This window comes from Panulirus ornatus, chromosome 11, assembly GCF_036320965.1.
Source record: "Panulirus ornatus isolate Po-2019 chromosome 11, ASM3632096v1, whole genome shotgun sequence".
NCBI lineage: Eukaryota > Metazoa > Arthropoda > Malacostraca > Decapoda > Palinuridae > Panulirus > Panulirus ornatus.
In genome coordinates this window covers 1443398-1465059 of record NC_092234.1, presented here as the reverse complement: position 1 = coordinate 1465059, position 21662 = coordinate 1443398, and the positions used below count along the sequence as shown (strand labels likewise).

The window sequence follows — 21662 nt, the reverse complement described above, 5'->3', positions numbered from 1 at the left end:
CACTGAGGAACATGTGGAAAGAGAGGTCACTATCTTGGAGGGTGAAAATGGGTATAATATTCCTAATAGTGTCGTCTGGATGAGAGACATGTGCTACATATACAATTGTTTTGGCTCTGAGTGAAACGAAGCTCAAGGGTAAAGGGGAAGAGTGGTTTGGAAATGTCTGGGGAGTGAAGTCAGGGGTTAGTGAGAGGACAAGAGCAAGGGAAGGAGTAGCAATACTCCTGAAACAGGAGTTGTGGGAGTATGTGATAGAATGTAAGAAAGTAAATTCTCGATTAATATGGGTAAAATTGAAAGTTGATGGAGAGAGGTGGGTGATTATTGGTGCATATGCACCTGGGCATGAGAAGAAAGATCATGAGAGGCAAGTGTTTTGGGAGCAGCTAAATGAGTGTGTTAGCGGTTTTGATGCACGAGACCGGGTTATAGTGATGGGTGATTTGAATGCAAAGGTGAGTAATGTGGCAGTTGAGGGAATAATTGGTATGCATGGGGTGTTCAGTGTTGTAAATGGAAATGGTGAAGAGCTTGTAGATTTATGTGCTGAAAAAGGACTGATGATTGGGAATACCTGGTTTAAAAAGCGAGATATACATAAGTATACTTATGTAAGTAGGAGAGATGGCCAGAGAGCGTTATTGGATTACGTGTTAATTGACAGGCGTGCGAAAGAGAGACTTTTGGATGTCAATGTGCTGAGAGGTGCAACTGGAGGGATGTCTGACCATTATCTTGTGGAGGCTAAGGTGAAGATTAGTATGGGTTTTCAGAAAAGAAGAGTGAATGTTGGGGTGAAGAAGGTGGTGAGAGTAAGTGAGCTTGGGAAGGAGACCTGTGTGGGGAAGTACCAGGAGAGACTGTGTACAGAATGGAAAAAGGTGAGAACAATGGAAGTAAGGGGAGTGGGGGAGGAATGGGATGTATTTAGGGAATCAGTGATGGATTGCGCAAAAGATGCTTGTGGCATGAGAAGAGTGGGAGGTGGGCTGTTTAGAAAGGGTAGTGAGTGGTGGGATGAAGAAGTAAGAGTATTAGTGAAAGAGAAGAGAGAGGCATTTGGACGATTTTTGCAGGGAAAAAATGCAATTGAGTGGGAGAAGTATAAAAGAAAGAGACAGGAGGTCAAGAGAAAGGTGCAAGAGGTGAAAAAAAGGGCAAATGAGAGTTGGGGTGAGAGACTATCAGTAAATTTTAGGGAGAATAAAAAGATGTTCTGGAAGGAGGTAAATAGGGTGCGTAAGACAAGGGAGCAAATGGGAACTTCAGTGAAGGGCACAAATGGGGAGGTGATAACAAGTAGTGGTGATGTGAGAAGGAGATGGAATGAGTATTTTGAAGGTTTGTTGAATGTGTCTGATGACAGAGTGGCAGATATAGGGTGTTTGGGTCGAGGTGGTGTGCAAAGTGAGAGGGTTAGGGAAAATGATTTGGTAAACAGAGAAGAGGTAGTAAAAGCTTTGCGGAAGATGAAAGCCGGCAAGGCAGCAGGTTTGGATGGTATTGCAGTGGAATTTATTAAAAAAGGGGGTGACTGTATTGTTGACTGGTTGGTAAGGTTATTCAATGTATGTATGACTCATGGTGAGGTGCCTGAGGATTGGCGGAATGCGTGCATAGTGCCATTGTACAAAGGCAAAGGGGATAAGAGTGAGTGCTCAAATTACAGAGGTATAAGTTTGTTGAGTATTCCTGGTAAATTATATGGGAGGGTATTGATTGAGAGGGTGAAGGCATGTACAGAGCATCAGATTGGGGAAGAGCAGTGTGGTTTCAGAAGTGGTAGAGGATGTGTGGATCAGGTGTTTGCTTTGAAGAATGTATGTGAGAAATACTTAGAAAAGCAAATGGATTTGTATGTAGCATTTATGGATCTGGAGAAGGCATATGATAGAGTTGATAGAGATGCTCTGTGGAAGGTATTAAGAATATATGGTGTGGGAGGCAAGTTGTTAGAAGCAGTGAAAAGTTTTTATCGAGGATGTAAGGCATGTGTACGTGTAGGAAGAGAGGAAAGTGATTGGTTCTCAGTGAATGTAGGTTTGCGGCAGGGGTGTGTGATGTCTCCATGGTTGTTTAATTTGTTTATGGATGGGGTTGTTAGGGAGGTAAATGCAAGAGTCTTGGAAAGAGGGGCAAGTATGAAGTCTGTTGGGGATGAGAGAGCTTGGGAAGTGAGTCAGTTGTTGTTCGCTGATGATACAGCGCTGGTGGCGGATTCATGTGAGAAACTGCAGAAGCTGGTGACGGAGTTTGGTAAAGTGTGTGGAAGAAGAAAGTTAAGAGTAAATGTGAATAAGAGCAAGGTTATTAGGTACAGTAGGGTTGAGGGTCAAGTCAATTGGGAGGTGAGTTTGAATGGAGAAAAACTGGAGGAAGTGAAGTGTTTTAGATATCTGGGAGTGGATCTGGCAGCGGATGGAACCATGGAAGCGGAAGTGGATCATAGGGTGGGGGAGGGGGCGAAAATTCTGGGAGCCTTGAAAAATGTGTGGAAGTCGAGAACATTATCCCGGAAAGCAAAAATGGGTATGTTTGAAGGAATAGTGGTTCCAACAATGTTGTATGGTTGCGAGGCGTGGGCTATGGATAGAGTTGTGCGCAGGAGGATGGATGTGCTGGAAATGAGATGTTTGAGGACAATGTGTGGTGTGAGGTGGTTTGATCGAGTAAGTAACGTAAGGGTAAGAGAGATGTGTGGAAATAAAAAGAGCGTGGTTGAGAGAGCAGAACAGGGTGTTTTGAAATGGTTTGGGCACATGGAGAGAATGAGTGAGGAAAGATTGACCAAGAGGATATATGTGTCGGAGGTGGAGGGAACGAGGAGAAGAGGGAGACCAAATTGGAGGTGGAAAGACGGAGTGAAAAGGATTTTGTGTGATCGGGGCCTGAACATGCAGGAGGGTGAAAGGAGGGCAAGGAATAGAGTGAATTGGAGCGATGTGGTATACAGGGGTTGACGTGCTGTCAGTGGATTGAATCAAGGCATGTGAAGCGTCCGGGGTAAACCATGGAAAGCTGTGTAGGTATGTATATTTGCGTGTGTGGACGTGTGTATGTACTTGTGTATGGGGGGGGTTGGGCCATTTCTTTCGTCTGTTTCCTTGCGCTACCTCGCAAACGCGGGAGACAGCGACAAAGTATAAAAAAAAAAAAAAAAAAAAAATACAATTGTAGAGAAGTGGGTGAGTGTAAGAAATGAACTGTTTAAGGACAATATGTGGTGCAAGGAAGATTGACCACTAAGAAATGATATGGTTAGTGGTAATAAAAAGAATATGGTTGAAGAGCTGAAGAGTGTAAGCTGATATGGTTTGGATATATATATATAATGACAGGAGAAACGGGCTAAATGGATACAAGTATCAGAAGAGGAGAATGGGAACAATGAATTGGATAAGGAAGAAAGAATTGTATTAGATTCTGCGTAATCAGGTCTGAACATGCAGGGGGTTAAAATGCTTGCACAGGATAAGAGTTTATTGGAGCTATCTGATATAGAGAAGGCACAGCACAGTCAATGGACTAAACTGGGGCATATGAAGCTGCTAAGGAAACTACAGAAAGGTCTGTGGGGCCTGGATGTGGATAGGGGGTTGTGGTTTCGGTGCATTACACATAACAGCTAGACAATGAATATGAGTAAATGGGACCTTTCTTTGTCTGTTCCTGGTGCTAAACATTAATACAGGAAATGGCAACAAGGATAAAAAAGAAGACATATACATTTATATTTTCTTTCAATGGCAATGAAAGGGTTAGAATAATTATAAAAAAAAAGTCATTATTATCAAGTTTACATTATACTTCATAATTGGGGGGTGGGGGGGGTGGAAATACCCCTTCTTTGGTACACCCCTGTAATACACTAGCAGTTTTGTTGAGCAAACCAACAAGAAGTCATGTTCACTTCTAAGATGTGATAAAATGATTTATACATGGCAAGATCCACAGCCTCTAGTCACTTACCCAAGACCCAAGACAGTGACCTGGGGATTGGTTTCTGTATATCCTCTATCCTTTGTTTTGACGGTCTGGTACGACACTATTGTGGCTGTTGTAGACGATGCACCCATGTCATAAAAAAGAAAGTTCTGTATCGTAGCATTTATTTCCTTTCGGCGGAACATGCCATAATTGAGAGCCACGGCAGCATTGGTTGACATTAAAGACAAAACCTGAGGATTTATGGAAAAGTCATAACTTTTTTCATTACATTGTTTAAGAATATAAGGTGAATTTACAAATCATGATAGTGATACAAAAGGTGGCATCTCTATATACCAACAATAAATCCATGCTCATTTACAAAAGGTGGGTTAAGTGTAATAAAATATTCATTTTAAACTATATGTACTTTCAAAAAAAGTAACAGAAACCTTCATTTCTACTCGATCATCCCAAGCCACAATACAAGCAAAATATGCATCTCCATTTATGGTTTGATAACTTCGCAAAAATGTATCCACTATATAGGATCTGTAGTCATTCTTACAAATCACCTAAAACAACCCTGCTCACAGCAATTACAAATTCAACCACTTGCCTTCAAAATAACTTCTCCACTTAGTTTCTCATTCAAATATTTATATCTTACTTTTACCCTAATAATCTTTTCCTTTTTCTTTCATACCTTTTTACTGCTTCCTGCACAGCACAGTAGTGCCAAGAACAGACAAGAATAGCTTCAATTGCTCACAACCACTCCCTTGTCATTTCTGATGTACTAAAGAAGAAAAACATGATTTTCCCTGACTTCTTCATATATCCTGGTTCAACTCACTGACTGCAAGTCGATTTTTGTATACCACATCACTAATTCTCTCTATTCCAAGCACATCATGCTATCCTATGCATATCTCACACCCTCCAGCATACAATAGCTATCTCCTCCATAGACATAGCAATTCTCTTCAGTTCCTGTTTTTCCTCAGACTTGAATTACTCGTAACTTTCCTTCACCCCCTGATGCTCCACTTACTAACCCTATGCCCCTTCCCATAATCTCTGCTCGAACTGTTGGAAAAGTGCTTTTCTATCTCAACACAAGCAAGGCTTGTTGCCCTGATGGCATATATCCCTGTGTACTGAAAGACTGTGCCTCTGAATTTACACCTGTGCAAACTTATATTTTCCATTTCTATTACAAAACAAAGCAGAACTTTTCCTTCTTAAAAGCATGCATGGTCACATCCCATCCCTAAGAAGGGCTAACATTTCAATCTCTTAACTATCATCCTGTTGCTTTGCCATCTACCATTTCCACCTGTTGCTTTGCCATCTACCATTTCCAAAGTCATTGAATCCCTCCTCAACTCCTATATCCTCAGACCTCTTAAATCTAAAAGTCTTCTCTCTCAACATCAATATGACTTCTGTAAAGTGAGATCCACTGGTGATATTCTTTCTTATCTTACTAATCTCTGGCCATCAATCCTGAATGATATTTGGGAATCCTACGTGGCTACTCTTGACATATTCAAAGGGTGTGGCATCTGGGAGTCATCTCTAAGCTCTCCTCTTTTGGCTTCCCTCCCTCACTATGTTCCCTTATATTTAGTTTCCTCTCTGGCTAATGTATCTCCATGGTTACTGATGGAACAACCCCTTACCCTTTCTCCATCAACAACAGTGTCCCACATGGTTCTGTCCTGTCTCCTACACTTTGCTTCCTTTTTACCATCAATTTTCTTTCTTCCACAAATAATCAAATGTATTCATATACTGACAACTCAACACTGCATTCCTCCAAATCCTTCAATTCTGCTTATTTTTCTCTCACTTGATCTGCATCTCGTCTCGACCTAACTTTCTCAATAAATTCACACTTGGACAGGATACCTCAGTGGGGTACATAATACTTGTAAATTTAATGCCTCCAAGACCCAGTTTCTGCCCATCTACCTATCAAAAATTCCTTACAAATTTAATCTCGCCTTTGAAAGTTTTGTAATTCCACCTCTTGACTCAATGAACATGTTTGATATTACTCTGCCATCCATTCTACCTTGGAAACTCCACATTAAGAAAATACCTAAGTCTGCCTCTAAGAAACTGGGACTCCTATTTAAATAAAATTTCTTTTTTACTGGATGCTTCAACTTTTATACAAAGGACTGATCTGTCCTTGTATGGAGTACTGCACTCACATCTGGGGTGGTTCTAGGTCTGCATCCTTACTTGACAGAGTCAAAAGCAATCCAATGTATAAACTCTCCTGAGATAACTTCAAAACTTTATCTGCATGCCTTACATTGCAATGTTGGTTCAATTTCCATCTTCTAAGGGTATTACTTCAGTTTTTGCTCTCGAGAACTGGCTGCCTGTGAGCCCCCACCACTTGCTAGATCATGCAATGCTCAGCAAGCTGCCTGCATCACATGATTACTATGAGGCCATTAGCAACTCAAAGGTGGGCTGTTTTGATGACCATTTCTTTAACGAATCCTCGTAGCTTTGGGATTTGCCACCCTTTAATGTCTTTCCCAATCACTATGAACTGGTACATTTTAAAAGACAAATCTTTCACTTCCTACAGAATTTGTAAATACTTCCCCTTGTCTCTTATTTTCCCTTTCATCAACTTCTCTATATCTCAATAAAGCCAAGCCTTGATGTGGACTTTTGTTTGCAACTGGATCTTAAAAGAAAAAATACAAGGGGAGGTCACCCCCAATCATTCAAAGTATCTCAAAAACACACTTTTCTTACTGCCAAACATCTCTCTTACCCTTTCATCTTTTATTCATCCCTCCATACACTCCAGATAGTACTTAATCAATAAATCTCCAAAACAATTGGTGGATGATGTGTGAATCAGGCATTTGCTTTAAGGACACATACATCCTCCTTGTCAACCCTTTACACAATTCTCTCACTATGTCCAAACAATTTCAGCACACCCTCTTCTGCTCTATCAACCACTTTCTTTTTAACACCACAAATCTCTCTTACCCTTTTATTATTTATTCGATAAAACCTCTTCACACCATATATTGTCCTTAAACATTTCATTTCCAACAAATCCACCTTCCTCCTCAGAGCCTTACATATAACCCATACCTTGCATCCATATAATATTGTTGGTACAACTATTCCTACAAACACACCCTTCCCGGGTAAAATTCACTCTTCAGCACTCACACAACCTTCACCCCCTCCCTCACCCTATGACTCATTTCCACTAGCATGGTTCCATTCATTGCCATATCCACTCTCAGATACCTAAAATGCTTTATTTCTCAAATTTTTCTCTGTTCAAACTCAAACCCAAGCTAACCTGTCCCTCAATCCACTTGTGCCTAATATCCTTGCTTTATTCACATTCACTCTCAACTTTCTCCTTTCACAAACACTTCTAAACTAAAATCACCAACTTCAGTTTCTCACTCCAATCTGCCAACAGCATTGTATCAGCAGCAAACAACAGCCAACTCACTTCCCAGACCCTCTCATTCCACACAGACTGCATACTTGCCCCTCTCTCCATGACTCTCACACTGACCTCCCTCACCAGCCCATACATAAACAAACTAAAGAACCATGGTGACATCACACACACCTGCCACAGACCAACCTTTACTTGGAAACATTCACTCTCCTCTCTTCCTACTCATACATAAGCCATACACCTATGATAAAAACTTCTCACTACTTCTCACAACTTTCCTCCTAAAGGCATCTTAATCACCCTTATCACAAGCCTCCTCCATAACCATAAATGCCACATCCAAATCCACCTGTTTTTCGAAGTATTTCTCACAGATTCTTCGAAGCCATACATCCTCTACCTCTTTTGAAACCACACTGTTCCTCCCCAATTTGATGCTCTAAACATCCCTTCCCTCTCTCAATCAATGGCCTATCATACAAGAGTTTTCTATTGATAGATAGTGAAAGAGAAGAGAGAGGCATTTGGACGATTTTTGCAGGGAAAAAATGCAATTGAGTGGGAGAAGTATAAAAGAAAGAGACAGGAGGTCAAGAGAAAGGTGCAAGAGGTGAAAAAAAGGGCAAATGAGAGTTGGGGTGAGAGACTATCAGTAAATTTTAGGGAGAATAAAAAGATGTTCTGGAAGGAGGTAAATAGGGTGCGTAAGACAAGGGAGCAAATGGGAACTTCAGTGAAGGGCGTAAATGGGGAGGTGATAACAAGTAGTGGTGATGTGAGAAGGAGATGGAATGAGTATTTTGAAGGTTTGTTGAATGTGTCTGATGACAGAGTGGCAGATATAGGGTGTTTTGGTCGAGGTGGTGTGCAAAGTGAGAGGGTTAGGGAAAATGATTTGGTAAACAGAGAAGAGGTAGTAAAAGCTTTGCGGAAGATGAAAGCCGGCAAGGCAGCAGGTTTGGATGGTATTGCAGTGGAATTTATTAAAAAAGGGGGTGACTGTATTGTTGACTGGTTGGTAAGGTTATTTAATGTATGTATGACTCATGGTGAGGTGCCTGAGGATTGGCGGAATGCGTGCATAGTGCCATTGTACAAAGGCAAAGGGGATAAGAGTGAGTGCTCAAATTACAGAGGTATAAGTTTGTTGAGTATTCCTGGTAAACTATATGGGAGGGTATTGATTGAGAGGGTGAAGGCATGTACAGAGCATCAGATTGGGGAAGAGCAGTGCGGTTTCAGAAGTGGTAGAGGATGTGTGGATCAGGTGTTTGCTTTGAAGAATGTATGTGAGAAATACTTAGAAAAGCAAATGGATTTGTATGTAGCATTTATGGATCTGGAGAAGGCATATGATAGAGTTGATAGAGATGCTCTGTGGAAGGTATTAAGAATATATGGTGTGGGAGGCAAGTTGTTAGAAGCAGTGAAAAGTTTTTATCGAGGATGTAAGGCATGTGTACGTGTAGGAAGAGAGGAAAGTGATTGGTTCTCAGTGAATGTAGGTTTGCGGCAGGGGTGTGTGATGTCTCCATGGTTGTTTAATTTGTTTATGGATGGGGTTGTTAGGGAGGTAAATGCAAGAGTCCTGGAAAGAGGGGCAAGTATGAAGTCTGTTGGGGATGAGAGAGCTTGGGAAGTGAGTCAGTTGTTGTTCGCTGATGATACAGCGCTGGTGGCTGATTCATGTGAGAAACTGCAGAAGCTGGTGACTGAGTTTGGTAAAGTGTGTGGAAGAAGAAAGTTAAGAGTAAATGTGAATAAGAGCAAGGTTATTAGGTACAGTAGGGTTGAGGGTCAAGTCAATTGGGAGGTGAGTTTGAATGGAGAAAAACTGGAGGAAGTGAAGTGTTTTAGATATCTGGGAGTGGATCTGTCAGCGGATGGAACCATGGAAGCGGAAGTGGATCATAGAGGTGGGGGAGGGGGCGAAAATTTTGGGAGCCTTGAAAAATGTGTGGAAGTCGAGAACATTATCTCGGAAAGCAAAAATGGGTATGTTTGAAGGAATAGTGGTTCCAACAATGTTGTATGGTTGCGAGGCGTGGGCTATGGATAGAGTTGTGCGCAGGAGGATGGATGTGCTGGAAATGAGATGTTTGAGGACAATGTGTGGTGTGAGGTGGTTTGATCGAGTAAGTAACGTAAGGGTAAGAGAGATGTGTGGAAATAAAAAGAGCGTGGTTGAGAGAGCAGAAGAGGGTGTTTTGAAATGGTTTGGGAACATGGAGAGAATGAGTGAGGAAAGATTGACCAAGAGGATATATGTGTCGGAGGTGGAGGGAACGAGGAGAAGAGGGAGACCAAATTGGAGGTGGAAAGATGGAGTGAAAAAGATTTTGTGTGATCGGGGCCTGAACATGCAGGAGGGTGAAAGGAGGGCAAGGAATAGAGTGAATTGGAGCGATGTGGTATACAGGGGTTGACGTGCTGTCAGTGGATTGAATCAAGGCATGTGAAGCGTCTGGGGTAAACCATGGAAAGCTGTGTAGGTATGTATATTTGCGTGTGTGGACGTGTGTATGTACGTGTGTATGGGGGTTGGGCCATTTCTTTCGTCTGTTTCCTCGCGCTACCTCGCAAACGCGGGAGACAGCGACAAAGTATAAAAAAAAAAAAAAAAAAAAAAAAAGATACAAACTATATAAGAATAATAGGAGAGTGGTTGGGGAAATGCTTTATATTAGGGATAATATTAAGAGCAGTTCTATGATCATGAATTTTCCACATTAGCGATGGGAATGAATAAAGGCAGACAGTATGAATTATGTACATGTGTATATATGTATATGTCTGTGTGTGTATATTTTTTTTTTTTTTTGCCGGTCTCCCGCGTTTGCGAGGTAGCGCAAGGAAACAGACGAAAGAAATGGCCCAACCCACCCCCATACACATGTATATACATACGTCCACACACGCAAATATACATACCTACACAGCTTTCCATGGTTTACCCCAAACGCTTCACATGCCTTGATTCAATCCACTGACAGCACGTCAACCCCGGTATACCACATCGCTCCAATTCACTCTATTCCTTGCCCTCCTTTCACCCTCCTGCATGTTCAGGCCCCGATCACACAAAATCTTTTTCACTCCATCTTTCCACCTCCAATTTGGTCTCCCTCTTCTCCTCGTTCCCTCCACCTCCGACACATATATCCTCTCGGTCAATCTTTCCTCACTCATTCTCTCCATGTGCCCATATATATATATATATATATATATATATATATATATATATATATATATATATATATATATATATATATATGTTGAGATGTATAGGTATGTATATTTGCTTGTGTGGACCTGTATGTATATACATGTGTATGTGGGTGGGTTAGGCCATTCTTTCGTCTGTTTCCTTGCACTACCTCGCAAATGTGGGAGACAGCAACAAAGCAAAATAATAATAATAAAAAAAAAAAAACTAAGAGCAGATGTCAGACATTTTGGTCAGGTTGGTGTGCGAAGTGAGAGGGTCAGGGAGAATGGTTTGATTAAGAGAGAAAAGGTGGTGAAAGCCTTGTGGAAGATGAAATCCAGCAAGGTGGCATGTCTGCATGGTATTGTAGTTGAATTTAATAAAAAAGGGGTGACTGCGGTGTTGATTGGTTGGTGAGGATATTCAATGTATGTATGGATTATGGTAAAGTGCCAGAGGACTGGCAGAATGCATGCATAGTGCCACTGTACAAAGGCAAAGGGGATAAAGGTGAGCATTCAGCTATAAGTTTGCTGAGTACCACTGGAAAATTGCATAAGACGGTATTGATTGAGAGGAGGAAGGCAAGTACAGAGGATCAGATTGGGGAGGAGCAGTGTGGTTTCAGAAGTGGTAGAGGATGTGCAGATCAGGTGTTTGCTTTGAAGAATGTGTGAGAAATATTCAGAAATAAAGATGGATTTGTATGTTGCATTTATGGATCTGGAGAAGGCATTTGATAAGAGTTGACAAGAGATGCTTTGTGGAAGGTCTTAAGAGAAAATAGTGTGGGAAGTAAGGTGCTAGAAGCAGTGACAAGTTTTTATCAAGAAAGTAAGGTATGTGCAAGAGTAGGAAGAGAGGAAAGTGATTGATTCTCAGTGAACATCAGTCTGCAGCAAGGGTGCCTGATGTCTCCATGGTTGTTTAATTTGTTTATGGTTGGGGTGGTTTGGGAGGTAAATGCAAGTTTTGGAGAGAGGCGTGAGTATGCAGTCTGATGGGGATGACAGGGCCTGGGAAGTCAGTCAGTTGTTGTTTGCCGGTGATAAAACATTGGTGCCTGATTCAAGTGAGAAACTGCAGAAGTTGGTGACTGAGTTTGGAAGCGTGAAAGGAGAAAGTTGAGAGTAAATGTGAATAAGAGCAAGGTTTAGCTGTTATGAGGGACAAGTTAGTTGGGATGTAAGTTTGAATGGAGAAAAGTTAGAGGAAGTGAAGTGTTTTAGATACCTGGGAGTGGACTTGGCATTGAATGGAACCATGGAAGTGGAAGCGAGTCACAGGGCAGGAGAAAGGGTAAAGGTTCTGGGAACGATGAGAATGTGTGGGAAGAGAGAACATTATCTTCGAGAGAAAAATGGGTATGTCTGAAGGAATAGTAGTTCCAACAATATCATATGGTTGTGAGGTATGGGCTATAGATAAGGTTGTACAGGGTGGATGTGTTGGAAATGAAATGTTTGAGGACAATATGCAGTGAGAGGTGGTTTGATCAAGTAATGAAAGGGTAAGAGAGAAGCATGGTAAAAAAAAAAAAAAGTGTGTGGATGACATAGCAGAAGAGAATGAGTGAGGAAAGGTTAGCGAAGAAGATATATCTGTCAGAGGTAGCAGCAGGAGACTGAATTGGAGGTGGAAGGATGGTGAAAAAGATTTTGAGCAATTGGGGCCTGAACATATGGGAGGGTGAGAGGCGTGAAAGAAATGGAGTGAATTGGAACAATGTGGTATACCAGGGTCAACATGCTGTCAATGGATTGAACTAGGGCATGTGAAACATCTGGGATAAACAATGGAAGGGTCTGAGAGGCCTGGATGTGGATAGGGAGCTGCAGTTTTGGTGCATTACACGACAGATAGAGTGAGTGAACGAATGAGGCTTTTTTTTTTCCGTTTTCCTGGTGGTACCTGGCTGAAGCAGGGGGTAGCTATGCCGTTTCCTGAGGGGTGGGGTGAAGCCAGGAATGAACGAGGGCAAGCAGGTATGAGCATGTACAAGTGTATATATGTAGATGTGTATGTATATATATACATGTATATGAGTGGGTGGGCCAATCTTCATCTGTTTCCTGGCGCTACCTTGCTGATTCAGGAAACCGCGATCAAGTATTATAAATAAATAAATAAATAAATATATTAGAGCTATAACAGGAGTGACATTAAAGTAAAAAAAAAAAGAAAGAATCAATTTGGGCTGAAATAGATGAGAGCAGGCAAAATTTATTACAAGGAACATCATACAGACCCCAGATTATCTGATAGTCTGAGGGAGAAATTTGTATGGGACAAAATTAGGAAGACTTGTGATCATAATGCATGTATTCCAGGTGACTAATTTCAGTACATTTAACTGGGAAGATAATACGGGAGATGTTAAGTCAGAAGAATTTATGGAGACAGTCCAAGATTGTTTTCTAACACAGCACATTTCCAAGGGGACCAAGGGTGATGGTATTTTGGATTTGTTATTGATAAATGCAAACAAACTTATAGATGAAATTGAGGTGGGAGGACAGTTAGATAATAGTGACCAAAAGGAAATAAGATTCAATACAATGAAGGATGTGCAAAGGAAGGAGAATAAAATGTTTGTTCCTGACTTTTATAAGGCCAACTTTGCAAGGCTATGTAGATAATTTGTTTGTGATGATTGGGTGGGACTAAGGGACTAAATGAAGGTTGTGTGAGGTCTGACAGACCAAGCAGTGCAGGTGTGGGGTTAGGTGAGCCAGGTGACTCATCAGCTTAGCAACAGTGTCAGGTTAAGTGTTGGTGAGGCAAGGGAGACCATTAACAGTGAGGAAGTTTCCGCAGAAAAGTTCCAGGTAACAATGAAAAAGGGACAAAAATGGAACATTCCGTATAGGCAATATAGGACCAAAAATATTGACCCAAAATATCTAAATAATAGAATAAAACACCTTATAGGACAGAATAAGGGCTTGTACAATAAGTTAAATGGGGGGAAATGCAGTTTACTGATCAGCTAACACAAATTAAGAGAATGGTAAAATTAGAGGTTATGAAGGCTAATTAGAGGTTAAGAAGGCTCAAATTACAGAGGTACAAGGCAAAGGGGATAAGAGTGAGTGCTCAAATTACAGAGGTATAAGTTTGTTGAGTATTCCTGGCAAATTGTATGGGAGGGTATTGATTGAGAGGGTGAAGGCATGTACAGAGCATCAGATTGGGGAAGAGCAGTGTGGTTTCAGAAGTGGTAGAGGATGTGTGGATCAGGTGTTTGCTTTGAAGAATGTATGTGAGAAATACTTAGAAAAGCAAATGGATTTGTATATAGCATTTATGGATCTGGAGAAGGCATATGATAGAGTTGATAGAGATGATCTGTAGATAGTATTAAGAATATATGGTGTGGGAGGCAAGTTGTTAGAAGCAGTGAAAAGTTTTTATCAAGGATGTAAGGCATGTGTACAAGTAGGAAGAGAGGAAAGTGATTGGTTCTCAGTGAATGTAGGTTTGCGGCAGGGGTGTGTGATGTCTCCATGGTTGTTTAATTTGTTTATGGATGGGGTTGTTAGGGAGGTGAATGCAAGAGTTTTGGAAAGAGGGGCAAGTATGCAGTCTGTTGTGGATGAGAGAGCTTGGAAAGTGAGTCAGTTGTTGTTCGCTGATGATACAGCGCTGGTGGCTGATTCATGTGAGAAACTGCAGAAGCTGGTGACTGAGTTTGGTAAAGTGAGTGAAAGAAGAAAGTTAAGAGTAAATGTGAATAAGAGCAAGGTTATTAGGTACAGTAGGGTCGAGGGTCAAGTCAATTGGGAGGTAAGTTTGAATGGAGAAAAACTGGAGGAAGTAAAGTGTTTTAGATATCTGGGAGTGGATCTGGCAGCGGATGGAACCATGGAAGCGGAAGTGGATCATAGGGTGGGGGAGGGGGCAAAAATCCTGGGAGCCTTGAAGAATGTGTGGAAGTCGAGAACATTATCTCGGAAAGCAAAAATGGGTATGTTTGAAGAAATAGTGGTTCCAACAATGTTGTATGGTTGCGAGGCGTGGGCTATGGATAGAGTTGTGCGCAGTAGGGTGGATGTGCTGGAAATGAGATGTTTCAGGACAATGTGTGGTGTGAGGTGGTTTGATCGAGTAAGTAATGTAAGGATAAGAGAGATGTGTGGAAATAAAAAGAGCGTGGTTGAGAGAGCAGAAGAGGGTGTTTTGAAATGGTTTGGGCACATGGAGAGAATGAAGGAGGAAAGATTGACCAAGAGGATATATGAGTCGGAGGTGGAGGGAACGAGGAGAAGTGGGAGGCCAAATTGGAGGTGGAAAGATGGAGTGAAAAAGATTTTGTGGGATCGGGGCCTGAACATGCAGGAGGGTGAACGGCGGTCAAGGAATAGAGTGAATTGGATCGATGTGGTATACCGGGGTTGACGTGCTGTCAGTGGATTAAATCAGGGCATGTGAAGCGTCTAGGGTAAACCATGGAAAGTTGTGTGGGGCCTGGATGTGGAAAGGGAGCTGTGGTTTCGGGCATTATTGCATGACAGCTAGAACTGAGTGTGAACGAATGGGGCCTTTGTTGTCTTTTCCTAGCGCTACACTCGCACACATGAGTGGGGAGGGGGATGGTATTCCATGTGTGGCGAGGTGGCGATGGGAATGAATAAAGGCAGACAGTGTGAATTGTGTGCATGGGTATATATGTATGTGTCTGTGTTAGTATATATATGTGTACATTGAGATGTATAGGTATGTATATTTGCGTGTGGACGTGTATGTATATACATGTGTATGGGGGTGGGTTGGGCCATTTCTTTCGTCTGTTTCCTTGCGCTGCCTCACAAACGCAGGAGACAGCGACAAAGCTAAATAAATAAATATAAATAAAATAAAGTTTGTTGAGTATTCCTGGGAAATTATATGGGAGGGTATTGATTGAGAGGGTGAAGGCATGTACAGAGCATCAGATTGGGGAAGAGCAGTGTAATTTCAGAAGTGGTAGAGGATGTGTGGGTCAGGTGTTTGCTTTGAAGAATGTATGTGATAAATATTTAGAAAAGCAAATGGATTTGTATGTTGCATTTATGGATCTGGAGAAGGCATATGATAGAGCTGATAGAGATGCTCTGTGAGAGGTATCAAGAATATATGGTGTGAGAGGCAAGTTGTTAGAAGCAGTGAAAAGTTTTTATCAAGGATGTAAGGCATGTGTACAAGTAGGAAGAGAGGAAAGTGATTGGTTCTCAGTGAATGTTGGTCTGCAGCAAGGGTGCCTGATGTCTCCATGGTTGTTTAATTTGTTTATGGATGGGGTTGTTAGGGAGGTGAATGCAAGAGTTTTGGAAAGAGGGGCAAGTATGCAGTCTGTTGTGGATGAGAGAGCTTGGGAAGTGAGTCAGTTGTTGTTTGCTGATGATACAGCACTGGTGGCTGATTCATGTGAGAAACTGCAGAAGCTGGTGACTGAGTTTCGTAAAGTGTGTGAAAGAAGAAAGCCAAGAGTAAACGTGAATAAGAGCCAGGTTATTAGGCACAGTAGGGTTGAGGGACAAGTCAATTGGGAGGTAAGTTTGAATGGAGAAAAACTGGAGGAAGTGAAGTGTTTTATATATCTGGGAGTGGATTTGGCAGCAGATGGAAACATGGAAGCGAAAGTGAATCATAGGGTGGGGGAGGGGGCGAAAGTTCTAGGAGTGTTGAAAAATGTGTGGAAGTCAAGAACATTGTCTTGGAAAGCAAAAATGGGTATCCTTGAAGGAATAGTGGTTCCAACAATGCTATATGGTTGCGAGGCGTGCGCTATAGATAGAGTTGTGTGCAGGAGGGTGGATGTGTTGGAAATGAGATGTTTGAGAACAATATGTGGTGTGAGGTGGTTTAATTGAGTAAGTAATGAAAGTGTAAAAGAGATGTGTGGTAATAAAAAGTGTGTGGTTGAGAGAGCAGAAAAGGGTGTTTTGAAATGGCTTGGTCACATGGAGAGAATGAGGAAAGATTGACAAAGAGGATATATGTGTCAGAGGTGGAGGGAACAAGGAGAAGTGGGAGACCAAACTGGAGGTGGAAAGATGGAGTGAAAAAGATTCTGAGTGATCGAGGCCTGAACATGCAGGAGGGTGAAAGGCGTGTAAGGAATACAGTGAATTGGAACGATGTGGTATACCCGGGTCAACGTGCTGTCAATGGATTGAACCAGGGCATGTGAAGCATCTGGGGTAAACCATGGAAAGTTTTGTGGGGCCTGGATGTGGAAAGGGAGCTGTGTTTTCAGTGCATCATACATGACAGCTAGAAACTGAGTGTGAACGAATGTGGTCTTTGTTGTCTTTCCTAGCGCTAACTCACACACATGCGGGGGGGAGCGGGTTTTCATTTCATGTGTGGTGGGATGGCGACGGGAATGAATAAGGGCAGACAGTATGAATTATGTACATGTGTATATATGTATATGCCTGTGTGAGTATATATATGTATATGATGAGATGTAAAGGTATGTATATGTGCATGTGTGGACGTGTTTGTATATACATGTGTATGTGGGTGGGTTGGGCCATTCTTTCGTCTGTTTCCTTGCACTACCTCGCTAACTGCGGGAGACAGCAACAAGGTATAATAAAAAAAAAAAAAGGAAGGCTAAAAGACAATGAAATCAAGATAATTAACAAGGCAAAAAACAACGCCAAAGGATTTTTTCAAATGTACAGAACGAAGGTTAGGGAGAAAATGGGACCTATCAAATCACATTCTGGTACATTAGTTGATGGTGAGAACAACATGCAATAAGTTTGAAAAAAATCACTTCACATCAGTATCTATGCAGGAAAAGAATACAAACATTCTGGTTCCAGAGCAAATTTACAGTGAGGACAAAAGTGGGAAGCTATGCAATATGAAAATAAAAAAAATCGATATTCTGAAACAAATAGAATGATTAAAAGTAAACGAGTCCTACGACAGATGGTATTTATAGGAGGGTCTTGAAAGAATGTAAAGAAGAAATAAATGTTCTACTTTCAAATGTGTTTAAACAGTCTCTGGCATCAAGCGTAGTTCCTAAGCAATGGAGGACAGCATTTTGTCCACAAATATACAATCTCTCTTGTTATACATAACACCTGACAGCATGACTTACACAGCTCATTCTTCGCAACTCTAGATTTTCCTGTGATGAGCACTGTGTGCTGGCCCTGCCTTTGGGCAAAATGGCACTAAGAAGTAGATAGGAACATTGAGGCAGGAGCATTATATAGGAGGAGCAGGTAGGAATATTTGGCAGGGGCATTAGGAAGAGGTAGACAGTAGCAACATTATGCAGGAGTCTATGCAAGCACACTGCTAGAACTGCCCTCAGCCACTGGCATATTGAGGGTGGGGCACTAAAGGTTAAGCGGCACTGAAGTTCACTAGTTATGGAGACTCCACTGCCATGGCCACCCCCTCGGAGGAGTTCCAGTTGGTAACATGCATCAGAGATATAGATAGATAAAACAAAGGTCCATTGTGAGCACATGACAAGTAACACATATCAAATGAGTAACTATGCAATGTCAAGTATTAGATGCTTATCTATAAACTATCCAAACTTAATAGATGATACTTTCTATAACAAAATATTGTTACCTTAAGCCCAGCCAGTTCAGCTGCCATCAAAATAGTTCGTCGTTCTGCTTGGTTAAAGAAAGGTGGGACAGTGATGACACAATCCTTGATTCTCTGGTCTGTGTGAGCTATGGCCATATCACGAGCATATTCCAACAGTTGGGCCACCAGCTCCTCTACAGTGTATGTTGTCTCCCTGTTTACCCGAGGGTTTAATTTGTCAATGAAAGATTTCTATACAGTCAGTATGTTGAAATACAAAGACACCTGAGCAAAAATTTGCCTAGACTGTAATATGTAGATCAAACAGAATAACACAATATGGAATAAAATGTTATTAACTTGCAAATAAAAATTCATAATGACCATAAATGACAATATTTTAAAACATTCCTAAGATATCAGCACACTTCCTCAATTATATGCATAGTTTAGTTTTGTAATATTGGCTGTGCATCAGTAAGAGGGCATAATCATAAAATGAGTAAACAGGTTTTCCTTTCTTTCATGAATGGAGGAATTCCTTTGCCAATACAGCACCACTTGGCGGTCAACCATACATTTCCCGAACCCCACAACTGTCTTAAATGATGGTTGTACATTCCTGCTGTTATCTTCTTGTATTTCTATCTTTTTATTATTCTCATGTTTCCTTGCATGTATCTTCCCCTTCAATATGCACAAGTATCTGTTAATACTACCTAGTTCCGACTAGCTTTTAAAAACTGCTGCTGGGCCTCTGTAAAATGATAATAAAAACCTAGGTTTTGGCATAAAATAAAACTCCATCTCTCCTTTTACAAAGAGGAGCACAAGTATTTTGAGAACTGTTTACCTAAATACACTGTATACCATACAAACTGACAATGTTGAATAGAATAATATCAGTTGGCATAGTATCCCTAGGGTAGGTGCTGACACATTGTTACAACTGTGTTCCCTACAAATTATAAAGGGTGACTAAGAAGTGTGGGAGCATGGGATGCAACCCCTCCTCCCCTTCCCTTGCCTTACTATATTTCAATTTCTAAAATATGGAACAGAAGGGGGAGCCAAGCAAGAAGTGTTTATCCACCTTTAAGGATCAGGCTGGGGTGCTGAATGTGTGAATGTAAAAAAAATGAGAAGAATGGAGAAATAGGTAGTTTGGTTGAAGAAAGGAACCTAGATGTTATGGTTCTGAGCATAAAGGCAGGGATTGGTGTGAAGGCAAAAGCTAAGGAAAGGTGCCTGAAGCAGTTGTGGAAATCCATGAAAGTGTAAGGAGGTGAGCTCCAGACTGACGTGGGTAAAAATTAAAGTGGATTACATAAGAGGCGATAACCTGGCCATGAGGATAGAGATCGTGAGAAGCAAGTATTCTCGAAGCACCTGAGAGAGTGTGTCAGCAGGTTTTGATGCAAAAGACTGAGTATTAGTGAGGAGTGATTCAAATGCAAAGTAAGTAATCTCTGACATCTGTTCCCTCTGGGAATTCCCTTAAGGATTCCCATATCAATCCCTCCCTTTATGCAGGGATTATAGTCTGGGAAAGCCTCACACAAAAGATAAAAATCATATACAGCAAACCAGTGAACATAAAGCTAGAAATGGGATGAGTGCAACAGTGTGATATAATATCCCAAATGCATTTAAGGCACAAAGATTAACAGAAATATCACTTGATAAATTTGGAATAAATTTCTATTAAAAATAAATGAACACTCAATAAATTAATTAAGCAGTCAGGCATAGTGAGACTGACATGCTGACAGGAAATGGGCCTTTTCCACCCAAGACTTATGCTTATTCCACCTGCCAACCCTAAGTAAGTTTTAGCATATTTTCTACTGCACACATCCACTTTTTTTAATCTTCCAAAAGATGGAAGAGAGAACGGGGCCAGGTGAGGATATTCCCTCAAAGGCCCAGTCCTCTTTTCTTAACGCTAACTCACTAACGCGGGAAGTGGCGAATAGTGTGAAAAAAAAGAAAAAAAGAGGGACTGGTATCAGTAGGTCCCTCGAAGAATAGTGAAATTGCATATGGTGATCCCTCACAAAGTATGAGATGGTTGTATGTATATTCTATTCATATCATATCTATCAACTATATCTTTTAAAAATTACTCAAATTTCTATAAATGAGCTCCAGCATTAACTAAGTCCTTTCAATAGGCTCCTACTGCCCAAAACTTCTAGTAGGAAGAAAGGTAAATTCCTTCAGAGTGAGAATTCTTTGATAAGACCGTACTCCAATAATACAGCCTCAACAAGTGTGACTTTTTACTCACAGTGTAACCTTGGGCAAGCAAAGTCCAGTAACACCTCTATAGACCATATTGTTATTCATATGAAATGGATCAAGTGCACAGAGTAACGACACACCATTTGCATTAATCAATTTTATGGTAACACAGTCCATAACCCATATATGAGCAAATGGCAGGGTCTAGGACACCCAAATGATAATTTTCTCATCCTAAATCAAAACCAATATTTCATAGTAGTACTTACAAAGGTAAAGATTTATAGAGGTTTTCAGAAAAGAGAGAATATTGGAGAGAAGACAGTGGTGAGAGTGAGCTTGGAAAGGAGACTTGTGTGAGGAAGTACCAGGCCAGATTGAGTGCAGAATGGCAAAAGGTGAGAGCAAATGATATGAGGGGAGTGGGCAAGGAATGAGATGTATTCAGAGAAGCAGAAGTGGCTAGCGCAAAAGATACACGTAGCATGTCATGTAATAATGCACCGAAACCACAGTTCCCTTTCCACATCCAGGCCCCACACAACTTTCCATGGTTTATCCCAGACGCTTCACATGCCCTGGTTCAATCCACTGACAGCACGTCGACCCTGGTATACCACATCATTCCAATTCACTCTATTCCTCGCACGCCTTTCACCCTCCTGCATGTTCAGGCCCCGATCACTCAAAATATTTTTCACTCTATCTTTCCACCTCCAATCTGGTCTCCCACTTCTTGTTCCCTTTACCTCTGACACATATACCCTCTTGATCAATCTTTCCTAACTCATTCTCTCCATGTGACCAAACCATTTCAAAACACCCTCTTCTGCTCTCTCAACCACACTCTTTTTATTACCACATATCTCTCTTACCCTATTATTACTTACAAGATCAAACCACCTCACACCACATATTGTCCTCAAACATCTCATTTCCAGCACGTCCACCCTCCTCCGCACAACTCTATCCATAGCCCACGCCTCGCAACCATACAACATTGTTGGAACCACTATTCCTTCAAACATACCCATTTTTGCTTTACGAGACAACATTCTTGACTTCCACACATTTTTCAAAGCTCCAAGAATTTTCACCCTCTCCCCCACCCTATGATTCACTTCCGCTTCCATGGTTCCATCCGCTGCCAAATCCACTCCCAGAAATCTAAAACACTTCACTTCCTCCAGTTTTTCTCCTCACAAACTTACCTCCCAACTGACTTGACCCTCAACCCTACTGTACCTAATAACCTTGCTCTTATTCACA

At 41.3% G+C, this 21662-nt stretch overlaps 1 protein-coding gene across 2 annotated transcripts in view; it reads right to left on the bottom strand.

Moving 5' to 3' along the window:
* Positions 1 to 21662, bottom strand: part of Grp170 (Grp170 co-chaperone) — a 201341-nt gene that overhangs the window by 144619 nt on the left and 35060 nt on the right. For both annotated transcript variants that reach the window (XM_071666297.1, XM_071666296.1), the window contains exons 4-5: positions 18189 to 18363; positions 3973 to 4181 (exon numbers count right to left, since the gene is read on the bottom strand). In XM_071666297.1, the coding sequence (XP_071522398.1) occupies positions 3973 to 4181; positions 18189 to 18363 (384 nt within the window). The remainder of the gene's footprint in view (positions 1 to 3972; positions 4182 to 18188; positions 18364 to 21662) is intronic.